At 43.9% G+C, this 13,938-nt stretch overlaps 1 protein-coding gene across 3 annotated transcripts in view; it reads right to left on the bottom strand.

The window, feature by feature from the left end:
- The window catches only part of NFATC1 (nuclear factor of activated T cells 1), a 117,332-nt gene that overhangs the window by 29,444 nt on the left and 73,950 nt on the right, over positions 1–13,938 (bottom strand). For 2 of the 3 annotated variants that reach the window (XM_076330655.1, XM_076330656.1), the window contains exon 9: positions 3,598–4,284. In XM_076330655.1, coding sequence (XP_076186770.1) covers positions 3,598–4,284 — 687 coding nt within the window. The remainder of the gene's footprint in view (positions 1–3,597; positions 4,285–13,938) is intronic. The other variant, XM_076330657.1, reaches the window with a different exon arrangement.

The following is a 13,938-nucleotide window of genomic DNA, read 5'->3' as shown; positions in this document are numbered from 1 at the left end:
AGCTACAAGACACTGTGAAGATACAGTTTTTTAATGGAGTGATGCTTTGAGAATCTAATTTTTAATGTCATTAAAATATTTCACTACTTTTAAATTACTTTAGGGATGAGGGAAAGAGTTGGTAAGTTGGTATACTTAGAGTAGCAGGCAAGGAAAGCAGTCAAGTACATCTGACTCCTCGCTGGCTTTCATATTGTTCATAGGTGCAAAGATCGAAAAAATACTGAACAAAAGTTTAAATCGTGCTGGGTGAAAGGATCCGAACTGAATCAGTGAGACAACAAATTTTAAAGAGGCAGAGCAGCAATCTATTTAAAAAAAAAGAGCAACTGTCCTTACTCACGGGTATGATTTGCTTTTCTGGTTTTCAGAATATGGTCATAAAGCACAGATATCCCACCCACTCCTCCAACAAGGAAAACACTTAAAGATGGATATGATACTAACAAGAAACAATGGTGATGGCTTAAAAGCTCCTATTCAAAAAAAAATCAAGCACATGAAAAATGAGTTGCTCCTATTCATTATGAGCCACTCTGCAAAATCCATTCTCCCTTATTCCACAGTTATGGCCAGAGGTCTGAATGAAAAGGCACCAGGCACAAAGGCACTGTGTATGTGGAGTGCTTTGCCTTTTCAGTGCAGATCTCGGTGAACAGCACCTACCGGGACACCAGGAGCAATTACTGGTGGTTTCCAGGCAGTCACCGTAGTGGCCAAACTGCCCTTTGAGACTGTGCAAGGCAGCCCAGATGTCATCCTTCCATAACTAATAGGTGAGCATGAGAAGGGGATTTTTTACCGAGACAGGATGAGTTGATTAGATAGTTGCTGGGGAGGATAAGATGACATCAGATGTGGCTTAAAGTCACACTTACTTTGGCTTATGGGCGGGCTGCTGCCACACAGAGTGGTCCCACTGCACTCCTTGACCCTCAGCAACAGGCTTCCTGCCCCTCTCGTGGGCTGGACCCAGCTATTGGACCCGGGGGAATGTGGTTCCATGAGCTGACCCAGCAGAAAACTGCATGGGTTTTGCTATTTTTGGCAGGTTAATTTTCCATTAGCTTGCTCTGCCGCTCCATAATCAATTGATATGACTCAAAGGAAGCAGCAAGAACATGTGGCTAAGGGCAAGATGAATCGAGGCCACCCTTTCCATGGGAGCCTGCAGTTACATCAGATTACATGTAATTTGAAACCCGTGTCTGCACTGGTGGTGGTAAGGTTGCCTTCATGAAATGCATATAGCATAGACCTAAACAGGCTTCCAGCCTGACTGACAGCTTTGTGCTCCTGTGCTGTGTGTCTGAGGCATGCCAGGGCTCTGCATGGTTTGAACAGAGGGTCTTGGCCAGCACAAATCCCTCAAGACATGCTTCCTGCCTTCAGTCCCTTGCCGCATGCTTTCTTTCTCGACTGCCCAAATACTGAGACAAATAAGAAGACAGTAGTAGTCCACTCCTGATTTCTACTTCATTTTGTCAACACAAAACACAGAGTGGATGACCTTTTTCTCAGGCAGTGAGATAAGGCATAGATAGGAAAGGGCAGCTCACGTGGGTTACGCTCCATCAGTGTGACCCGAGACAAACCTAAATATCAGTTTAGACATAGAAAAGGGACTTCCTCTGGTTACCATTTCTGATTACCACCCTTAGAGGGAACTGGTGGTGTTTAATTTTTTGGAACTACAAACGTTCATTTTTTTTCTATTATATATTGTTACCATGACTGTTATGTCTATGAATTCTTTCTTGGTCTATAGTTCTTGTGGTCAGCCACAAAATTATTTTGATAGCCTGCTGGATGCCAAAGGGAAGTATATCTGGATTTGGCTAGCTGAAGAGATCTTCAAAGTCAACTTTAAGTGTCAGTGCAGATATACATGGTGGCTTCTACAATTCTGATTATCTGTCAGGGGACTGGTGTGCGTGTGTGTCCAGAAGAGGGGATGGAAGAGAGATGGGGGTAAAGACTAAACCCTTCATGCTTTGTCAGGGAGAATGAGCATTGCTGAAAAAACTAAAATCTCTCTCAGACCACATGGTAGCGAAGTTCCTCTGTTCCTCCAGGAGAAACCTGAAGTAGACATGGCTGAGGAACTTCACCCTTCATCCCTGAGCCGCAGTCCCATCTCTCCAGCAGAGACCAGCCAAAGGCAGCTTTCACAGTGCTGCCAGAGAAGTGGTTGCTGGATTTTGGAGAGGTAAGGCAGAAAGACTGCCCATTTCTTGTGCTTTTCTAGAAAGACAGCTATAGACTAGGTTTAGATTTTATCTGTATTCTCTTCCTTCCATAGATAACTTCTGGTTTCTCTCAAAACCAAAATTTGGGCATGGCTTTTTGTTTTGGTTTATGTACATTTCTTGTTTGGTTTGTTGAAATCTTGCTCCTTACAGCATAGATATGTGGTAAAAATGCATGCTATATGAAGAAAACCTTGTCACAAAAGATGTGTTGTGCAAAACTTTAGTGAACTGAACTCCTAATTAGGGAAAATTCCTTAGACCTGTCTATCATGTAACCAATAATAACTTCTGTTAAGAAAAATCATTTTCCTAGAGTTGAAAAGCAAAAGGCTGCTACTCAAGCTCCAAAACATTCATTTGTAATCCTAATTCAGTGAGTATCATGCTGTTTAAAATAGAATGACTAAATGTCCTTTTTTTAAAAAGAGTGCAATGAATTGTCTTTAAATTCTCCCTGAAAGACAATCACATTCAGATGTTCCTTGGCACCAATTAGTTTCAATGCAGCCATTTCAAAGGCATTTCTTCTTCAAATAGCATGGTATGTTATATAAAGTTATGTGGCTATTGGAAGGGAACTCACGTACTGCATTAAGGTGAGAGTCCAGAATACTACTGGGATACTTAGCAGCAAGTGCTAAATTACAGTTCAGTGAGGTCACATAATCAAATTCCAGATTATCCCTTTTATTACGTTCAACTAATAAATCTTTGGAAACTAGAGCCTGACAAGTTCATCACAGCATTTTAACTTTTCAGTGGTGCGTGTAGAATACATATACATATAGAATCTTACAGAAGCAAAAAAAAAAAAAAGGCCGCAACAAGTCCACAATAAGAATGGAAGAAAAAGTAGTCTTAATGTCAGATGCCACCAGACTGAAGAGTTACACTGAAAGATGTGCCTCCATTTTTAATTTGAACCTTCTCAACTGAAGTAGAGCAGTTTATCATTTAGTTCCAGTGAACAGATTTGCACATCAGACGTTTCACTGCATTATGGATGGGACAATGTTAAATATGTTTTCACTGCGGTTCCACAGGTCACTGGCATGGGCATAAGCCAAGACCATACAGTTAAGATTATTGCAACATAGCTATCGGTCATGCAGCTGGCTCTACAGTAACTAACAGCATTTAATGCTTAGATAATACGGTTTCATTATCGCAAACGAAATTAAAGAGCCCTTTCCCATATAGAGACAATCCAAGCAAAAGTCCGCACCATTCCACCAGGCTGTTAATTGAACTTTTTTCCACCAGGATTCAAAAGGAGGAAGGGGTTAAGGGAACTCACTGATATAGCAACATGGTTGAACGCAAACCTATGCTGCGGAAGACTTACCATCATCCAGGTACATCTGGTCCAATTCCTCAGGTTCTCGCTTGATCGTTACAGGAATAGGGGCCAAATTATGATTACTTTCCTCATGCAACTCTGGCAATGACAGTGGTTGGGTTGTTGGAGACTCATTTCTGTGAACCTTCGGCAGTTGCTGCTGCTGTTGACCCATTATGGATGAGTGAGTTGGACTGCAGGACTGCAAATAGGTTGGCTCTTGGGTAACAGATGGAACTGGAGAAGAGGGACTGTTGGGATAGAGTGTTTGTTGATAACCAAGGGGACAGCTACTGCTCAGATGTTGACTCACCTGCGGCTGCAGCATGATGTGAGATGATTGCTCGGGGGAGCTTGGGTGCACAACTATAGACCTTGGCACTTCCTGTATGGTGGGGACACCTCCAGCGGGCTGCTGAAGTCCGAGGTGACTGTGGCCCGGGTTGGGGATGCACTTGTAAGGAGAGGACGAAAGGTCGTGCAGCTTGGGGCTTGCGTTGGGAGAAGGTGACATCACGGCATTTCTCTGCTGACAGGAGGCAAAGCCAGCCACGAGGCACGAACCAGGATCAGGGGGCATCATGATCTGCTGGCTGTAGTATGGTTTAGAGAGAGGGCTTAAGCCTTGGTTCATTGGTCCACAGGTTTGAGCAGGCTCATAGTCATCTGTGGGTTCTGTTTTTATAATTGGAACTGTTAAAAGAAAAAAGTTTTAAATAAACATGAGTTGCGTATTGGTATGATCAAGTTGGCTTGTGGCTAGGATACCCTTTGCAAAACAAACAACGTCTTGAATAAGACTCTGTGTGTCTTTTGCCTAGTTCTCCCACCCTATAAAAAAAAATGAATGAGTCATCAGCACAAGAAAGTCACAGCTGGTTCTAATATTGAAAAGGACTATTTTCTTTGGACTCTCCTCCAGCACTAATGTGCTATAAAAATCTATTTGCAAATAGCTGTGCTTCAGTGGAAGCTTTGGACCCAAGGGCTCCATGGATTTGTAGTAATCAAAGCAAGAATTTTAACTTGGATATACTACTGCATTTCTACGGCTACTGATGGCCCATTTGATAAATGTCTGCACATTCGGTAAACTGGAACATAATAAGGTAGAGATGGGGCTTTCAGAGTTCAGTGAAAGTAAAATTGCAAAGATACATGACAAACTACTATGTACAAGAAGTTTTCAATTATGAGGGTATTTTTGAAAGAGTAGGATTTCATTTATTTCGTTTTTACATGATGGTGTTTAATCTTACTAACCAGCCAATGGGTGTAAAATATTCAGTAAGTTGCATCCAACTCTCAGTGATTCTAAGTTGGATCCAAACGGCTAATGCCAGCTCCTAACAAATGTTAACTCAGTCTCTGGCTACCAAGAAAAACTGACTCCTATTCTAGACCTCTGCGTGCTCTACCCATTGTCTCAAAAGAGGCTCTAATTGAGCTGTCCAGCCATGTCTCTAAATACCACCAGCACATGGACAGAATGACTGTTTATGAGCATCAACTCAGTCATGACAAATGTAGAGCTGTTTCTCAAATCAGAGAAGAGATCCCTCCTCAAATCAAAGTGTCTTTTTCACATCGGCTTTCTCTCTCAAATCAGAGAGAGATGCCTTTGCTGCTTCTCCTACAACATATGCAGTGCATAGGTAAAAGACACCCACTTTCTCTATCAGGAAAATTATAAATAATAGGGCCAAGCTAGTCCGTAGATGTATTTCACTAGCCAGATGCAACTCTAATGCATACAACAATCGAGCACGGACGCACAGTGGCATTTATCTTCTTTCCCAAAAAGAGATCCACAGGAACAGCCATTGCTTGAAGGTGCTGTTGGAAATTTATGGTGACACAAGAGAATATCTTTCAGAATATTAGAATAACCGACCCATTGTGGCACAAAGTTATTAATGAAACATCTTTGCACAACTCAGCTCAGAGCACATGCGTGTTGCCTGAGTGTCTCTGACTGTATTTTTATTTGCATGTGTTTTACAAACACCCTTATACATTCTCCAGCCATCTCCTATGTTCATGTATGAGTCTTTTGAACCCCTAAAAATGCACGTGTGTGCATGTGTACATATAAAACCTCTTTTAACACTCACAAATTTTGCTTTTGGTGAATGCACTTCACTACCCTTGTTTTATAGTCCCCTAGCTTCTTGTTAACTTTGCCCCTTTTATGTTCTTTTACATATAGATACTTGCAACACTTGTTTCAAGATTTCTAGCACCCCTAGTAAAAACATGTCTATATATGTAACAGATGCACAGGTGCTCTCAAGACGAATATGCTATGGATAATGGACTGTCACTGGATTCCTCATAATCTTACTTTCACCTGCTCGTGTGCTGCGCACTGGCTAGCAGGGCTACTAATGCACTTGGTTGCAGAGAAGCAGATTCCAGGTTCAGTGACAGCTTTATAAAACCAATATCACACCCTTTATGAAAATGCAAGACCAAAGAAACACACCTAGATAAACATAGCAGCTCAGATATTGTAAGAAAATACCTTTAACAAGTTCCTGAGCTAGCAAATATTCTCACATGTTTTATATTAGGTTCACTGTACTAGCACTAACCACAGCACAGCTGGAAATATGATGGTTGTTGAACACTGAATTTTCCCAATATATCACTGTTATAGAAACACCTGTGCTAAATAATTCCAAGTGCAACCACTGGCAATTCAACTCCAATAAACCCTGGAGTTGTCTGACTTGTTATAACCTAGGGAAGGGTTATCGCCCTGGTGGCAGGCAGGCTGGAGGCTTTAAAGAAGGCAGGTTCCTGATCTCAGGCTGATTTTTCATTGTAGCTCTTCTACAGAACATCTTTGCTACTTGGTTTACCAGGCACTTTTTTTGTCACTTCACTTCGAATTTTTTCTTTATAAAAGCAATGCCATGGGGTCTATTTGGAGGTCTGGTTAGTGGCCATGAACATTGGGAATCTGTTTTCATACGTTGCTACGCTGAAATACACCTGCTGCAACCAACAGAGGATAACCAGTAAGTCCTACTCTGCACTGGGCAGACTGATGCGTGGAAGGGACTCTACTCCAGACTTGTTAGTCCAAAAACTCTCTTGGAGACGGTGACAGCAACCATGGACACTCCTGTCTGTCCATAAATTCAGAGTTCAGAGGGAAAATAGAGACTGGTGTTAATTACAGGACCTGTCAGGGTAAGTCACAGTAGCTTGTTTGCTGATGGCAGGTTGTTAGCCAGAGAGGGAAACAAGAAGGAGGGATATGAGATTAAGTGGGACCTCCATTTTATTTGACATGTTTACATTGTCCCCTTGTATTGCTCTGAACTGATACTCCTGAGCATCAGTTATTTCATGTAATGGGAAACAAATTGTCTTTAAATGGACAGATACTACCTGCACTTAGGCTTAGAGGTGTCTGAACTTGTTCAACTGAATTGTCTCCATTACCTTTTTTAATGTGTTTTTTCAACACAGTAAAAAAGTCTCCCCTTGCTAAGTACCATATATTTTGTTTGTATGCTAATCTCATCACTAGAATAGGTATCACACTGAAAGACAGAGAAACTATTAATGCTGAAATGGTGAAGGGATTTGTATCTGACAAATATAGTCAGTGCTTTGCCATTTCTATAGCCATTTAACACTGTGCAGAGTGAACGTATGGATCTTACCAAGCTGGGATGGCAGCCACTCACTCCCCTTTAAAAAAGTGTAAATGTCTTCACAGGGTACCAGTTTGGAGAAGGAAGCTCTACAGGATTTTTTTTTTTTTTTTTTTGGTCCTGGAGAGACCGTTACTAATGACCCAGATGATCTGGAATCAGACCTGCAAAGCTGACCATGTCAGCAGAAATGTAAGACGTTAACCCTTTCTGGCTAGACCTCAACTTTTGCGTTTTACATGAATAACTATATTACTTGACTCATGGAGGACAGATATACCACAAATTGCTACATTACACCAGTAACAGTTTATTTATGACATTCTATCCTGTATCTGCTTCTCTCCAGCCTACACAACTTCACCAAATGGAGTGACAAAGGCCAAAAATCTTTGCCAACGTTTGCATTTCCAAACTCAACTCAAATGAGCTGTGGGTCTGACCTCCTGGTCGTTCTGAAAATACTCTGAATGTGTCAAAAGTTGGTGTAAATCACTTTATATTCTTTCTTTAAAAGGGCAACCATTTACTTCCACTTTGCAAAGGACTGCAGAGGGCCCAAGGCAGGAGCTGTGGGTATTTCAAGGCACACCTTCCAAAACCAATGCAGGAACAGCCTGTACCTGTACTCACTGGCTACCTGCTTACCATCACGGTGTCTGTGGCGTTACTCAAACAAGTTAAAATACTTGCATGTAATAAGGCTACCAGTTCCTAACACACCCTACCCACTGTCTCACTGACTTTTGGGGGACTGAGACCCTCAGCTGGGGCAAGCAGCTGCAGCTGACTTAGAGCAGCTGAGGACATAAACCTTACGTGCCCACCTTCACCATTTTCTCCTAGGCAGGAACCCAGTGGGTTCCTCCAGAGCAGCCAGGGCTGATCACCGGCTAGCCGTGGACTAGCTTTACCGCTTACCTATTGACTCACGCTTGATTAACTGCAAATCTTTACAGACTCGAGCTAGAAAAAGGAGTTTCATTCTCAAATACATCCCTGTGGAGGCATGGTAAGCTAGCTGCCATAACACATATCCTTTTCCACCATCACTTACTTGCACAAGTGAATACTTCACACAGGGAGATGTGACGTGATACAGAGAGTACAGTTAATTTTCTCAGGATTAATTTTTAACAGAAAACAGTATTAGCCTGACTAACTTCTAGCTCAAATATTTCAAATCTTAAATGACTTGGTAAAAACCTGTCAGCTGAAAGAGACACTCCTAGTCACACTGCAGGCCTGGACTGGCAATTAACTGGAAAGCCCTACAGCTGTTCAGAATCTGCAAGCACTTTTAGCAGAAACCGGACTATTTCTTAAATTCAGCAGAGTTGTATCAAATGGCAACAAGCATTCTGTCTCAAAGCTGCTCCATGGTGCTGAGATAACACCCAGTCTTTCAGACTCTCAGCTGGCTAGAATGAAAAATTGTGACTGAATTTGCCATACACTGAGATTTGCCAATAATAAATTGCAGCAATGAAGCCAGAATTTGTGAAATTGTAAACAGAGAAGATGATGTGGTTTTTACATACACTCAGACTCAAAAGTAGTGTTACTCATTTGAGAGACCCTACTCTGCTGAAGGATCAGGCCCTTGCCATAAAAAGGAAAAAATGAATGCAAGTTCAGTTCGTATGGTGAATTTTTAAACGCTTGCTACTTCACAATGCATTAGGTCGGCCGACAATTTTAAATTGTCCTCGATTTTGAATATTAAAATATGACAGAGCTTACAGTTCTAAATTAGTCTGATAAGCAACTTAATGTGTGCTAATTGGTTTTCAATGGTTCGATGATGCCTTCTTAGACTCTGGACTCATGTCATTATGTCGTCTACTTTAATACGAAGTTCTGAGAACCGCGCGTTGGCAGCAGCCCTGGCTATAAATCAAAGCTTCTTACTCAGAGACCAGGTTGTGACATCATACCGAGGCACTGGGCAGAAGACAATGGTCCTTCTGTGTGGGTCTGAATCTGGGAGAAATATTTCAGCCAGTTCTGCAAGCCCACGTTTAAATGAAAGGCCTTTCTAGCAGGTAAAAAGTTAATATATCAAACCTTGAAGAAAAGTAATAAATCATGCACATTCAGTAAAGCGAGTCAGAAAGTACTTAAATATAAATTATATGTATTTTTTGACAATTCTAACAAGTCTGTTTGCTTTTACACTTTAGCAATCCAGATGGGTTTTTAAACTTTTTTTTGGGGGGTGCTATTAAAATACGTGAACTGAGAAAATATAATCACATAAATTAAACAGATGTTTATCCTGATTAACATTAAACTAACAAATTTCCATTTCCATGTAGTATTATCAATGCAGACATTTATGGCACTATAATATATTTATTTTACCCTTAAGTTTGATTGAACCTATCAAACAAAATAGCCACCTTTCACGGTGCAGACTATGATGTAGTTCCCTGGCACCAGCACACAGATTTTGGTTAGCATATGAAAATCAAAACACTACTTTTTTCATCATGTGCACACACATATTTCTTCAACTTCTGGACTAAACGTCTCGTAATTCGTAAGAATTTGGGATGAGACTTTCAAAGAGGGTTGAGGAGTTAGGTGGCTAGATCTCCATTACTGAGCTGAGCTCTGAAATGCCGTTTGTGCCTTCGAAATCCTCCCCCGTCAGTCAGTTTTGAGCCAGGCAGCACACCGTCTTCACCATGAACCAGACGTTCCTTCAGAAGGTGCTGCGCAGGTCGTCCCAACTGCTGCTGCTGCTCTGCTACTGGGCAACCGGAGACACGGTTAGGGATGTGGACACATCTCCACGTACAGCTTAGCCACTCTGGATTCATGCAAAGACAAAATCCTGGCTGCTGCGGCAGCATCGGCTGGATCCAGCAGGCTTGAGCAGAGTGAGGACCTCACCCCTCATTCTGACTCTGGAGCAGTCTGGTGTTGGGGAGAGGCAATGGGCTGGCTGCCCTCAGAAACTATAATCCCCCTGTTTTGTAACACCAGAGCAGCAGTGGCCGAGCAAAACTTTCTGAAATGCCTTGCCAATGTATCTGCAGCAGTGGCAATCTCAGTGACAAGGGACGGGCACTCAACCCCAGGGAATCTCCTGAGACAGTCACTACAGGGACTTTTGCAGATGCTGTCCGTGAACTGGGTATTTTTCCCTAGGCACCAGTTCAACCAAAACATTTTTTGAAGGTCAAGCTACTACCAAGCCTTTGCTTTTTAGTTAATAAAACCAGAGCACGGTGACTAAATCACCTAATGACTAAATCCTAAAGCCCCACGCTTGCTAACATGCTATCAAGAAGCTGTAGGCAGCATACATGTGTGATTGCAGCTTTTATCTATGCAAGTATCTGAACTCATTCACCCTCTCTTGCTAGTACACTGCTACTGGTACTGCTCATCAGGAGGGCTACCTCTAACACATGCCTGCCTGCCCTCTTTGGGTTTATGTGTATATATTTTTACGGGATCAGATGCATATGTACAGTTTTATACAAGAATAGCCTCCAGGTAGATGGAAGCCTTGTGCATACATCTCAGCCTATAATCTCAGACAGTGCCATTATCTGATTACAAAGTGCTTTCCAGCTAACTCATTTACTAAATGCTTTTCAACAGCTGTTAAACTATTAGGTTATTCAACACATGTTTATGAGACAGAAGATTATATATGGTAGCTTAGTGCATACACTGTTAAACTGGGTGGGGAGGAGTGGAAGGTAAGTGGAGGGCACGGGTTGTGTTAGTACAGAAGATATGCATTAGCTTTCTTTCAAAATAAAAGGGGAAAATTCTTAAAAGGCACAATCCATTTTCCATCATAACACCTTATTAAATCCTACAATGTTGAAAAGGATAAATCAAGTCCTGTGGTATGCCCGCTTGGGCTGCTCTGCTGCTGCTCCCACAGCGCAGCACGCGGCTCCGCCACCGCCTTGAGCTGGAGGTTTAACTGTGCACAACATCCAGGCTGCACTGGCCAAGGCTTTCTATGTCATTTCTGTCAGACACATTAAAATTCACTGGGGTGAGGTCTTTTTTGACGATGCAGCACAACATTACACCGCCAGCACTGACATTACTCCTGCTCTCCCAACGAGGGGAGAATAGGAGAGCAGGGGCTGTGGGCAGGGGTCCCGCAAGGCAGCAGCATGGGGGCAGCCCGATGCTCCTCATCCCTAGCAGTCCTGCAGGAACCTCTGCGGGGATGGGCTGGCAGGAGGGCATCCTTACTGCGCCAGTCCTACCCCCAGATCCGCCCTCTCCGGAGAGGGGTTTGGACCCGGCTGACCTCAGCCATCTCGGCTCTGACATGGTCTTTGTCTTCAGAGACAGATGCAGCCCCTCCCACAGCCAGCAAAACACATCCTCGCCCGTGCATTTCACCTCCAGCAGCCACCACCACCGCATCCCCTTTAGGATCAATCACTGGGCTAGATTAATTATGGTGATCAACCACTTGAGGAGAACAAAAATAAGCATCTCCTGTAATCCAGCCCATGTAATTCTAAACCCTGTTCTCCCTCACACAAGTTTTACCTTTTGGCTTTTAAGCTAATTGGAAGATCCTAAAGCCCCACGCTTGCTAACATATGCATATGAAATCACTGGGAAGTAAGGGAGGGAGGGAGTCGTCGAAATACTCATGCAGAGGAGTTCGGTGACTGAAACTACAGACTGCGTTTTGTCGTCTGAAGTGGAATATTTGAAAAGGGAGGTACTGCCAAAAGACAAATTTATGCACTGGAAGTTAACTATTATGGGTGATAATTGCTGCTGCAATGGAGCTTGCTGGTCAGACACAGCCAGGGGCTTCTATATAGGGCTCGTCCATCCCTGCCTGTCACAGGGACATCACACAGGTAATGCTCCTTCTTGGCCTTCCAGGTGAAGATGGAGCACCACACAGTGAGGCAGAGTTTTGCCTCTAAAGATCAAGATGACTGCATCTGCAGGTCGGATGTGGCTGGCTAGGCTCCAGCTGATGGCCAAAATGGGATGTCACCTGGATGAAGCATGGGCAGCTCTAGTGGGGACCCAGCAACTGGGAGCAAAAGCACCCAAGGGGGTAATGCTGGTGAGCGTAATGCCTGTCTCCTCCATTCCGCCACAGACTTCGCACGGCTGCTGGAAGGGAGCGGAGGGGCTGATGTGCCTGCTGATGATGAATTTTGTGATCCTCTTAAATGGAAACAGGACTCTGACAAAATCTCACCTGCTTTTTGTTACTCTGTTAAATGTCAAAAGTAACCATCAGCCACCTAGCAGCCAAAACAAAATCAGCTGTAACAGTGCACAGTGTAAAAATGAGCAACCATGATTCATATTTTCACCTAAAATTAAAAAAAATACCCTGGGGTCAACCCGCCCCCCTGTCCCTCCTGTTGCCCTGCCCTGACCTGAGCAGGCTTTGTGGCAGACCGGCTGCTCCCTGGGCTGGATGGAAACACTTCCAGCAGGTCCGAGGCTTCAGGCCTGGCTCGGCCACGCTCAGTCCCCTCGCACACGGCCCCGGGAATGCAGCACTGACCTAAGGTGGGCCTGGGAGTAACGCACTCCCACTGACTTCCATGCCCCTTCCTCCGGCTCCCCAGGCTGGCTGCAAGGTGCCGCCGAGGCACTGCCTGCCGTGGCTCTGCCGCAGTCATGTTGCGTATGCCGCAGGTTAGGATCCTTTCACAACCTAAGCACTGAATTTGGCCCTGCTTCCCCAACCGCCCCCAAATTACCACAACTTTGCAGACATGGCTAGGCTAATAATTTTGCCAGCCTCGAGCATGAAAATTCAACAAATTCTCAAGAGGTGAGAGGTGTCAGGAGATGATCAGCAAAAGCCATGCTCTGTGTCACATTAGAGCAGCAACGCTTTTCGTCCTCATTTTATTGTCTTCTGCTAAGGCGGCCGATGTCACCTTTTAACTTAAAAAGTGAGCTGTGGGAGGAAGAGCCGAGGTGAAACAGAGGCACGGCTGCTCAATGCAATCACTAGAAAACTGCCATTTGTACTCATCTGTAGGGCAGGCAGGAGATAATTTTAGAGCAGAGGCAGGAAGTTAGGAGGATGCTGACAGCAATGCGCAGTGGGCACTGCTCACGCTTTTCAGAATCATAGAATCATTAAGGTTGGAAAAGACCTCTAAGATCATCAAGTCCAACCGTCAACCCAACACCACCATGCCCACTAAACCCTGTCCCGAAGTGCCGCATCTAGCTTCACTTTCATAGAATCATGGAATGGTTTGGGTTGGAAGGGACCTTAAAGATCATCTAGTTCCAACCCCCCTGCCATGGGCAGGGACACCTTCCACTAGACCAGGTTGCTCAAAGCGCCATCTAACCTAGCCTTGAACACTTCCAGGGATGGGGCATCCACAACTTCCCTGGGCAACCTGTTCCAGTGCCTCACCACCCTCACAGTGCAGAATTTCTACCTTATATCTAATCTAAATCTACCCTCTTTCAGTTTAAAGCCATTACCCCTTGTCCTATAACTACATGCCCTTGTAAAAAGTCCCTCTCCAGCTTTCTTGTAGGCCCCCTTCAGGTACTGGAAGGCTGCTATGAGGTCTCCCCAGAGCCTTCTCTTCTCTAGGCTGAGCAACCCCAACTCTCTCAGCCTTTCCTCATAGAAGAGGTGCTCCAGCCCTCCAATCATCTTTGTGGCCCTCCTCTGGACTCACTC

The sequence above is a fragment of the Aptenodytes patagonicus genome, chromosome 2 (assembly GCF_965638725.1).
Source record: "Aptenodytes patagonicus chromosome 2, bAptPat1.pri.cur, whole genome shotgun sequence".
NCBI lineage: Eukaryota > Metazoa > Chordata > Aves > Sphenisciformes > Spheniscidae > Aptenodytes > Aptenodytes patagonicus.
This window is presented reverse-complemented; position numbering and strand designations above follow the sequence as displayed.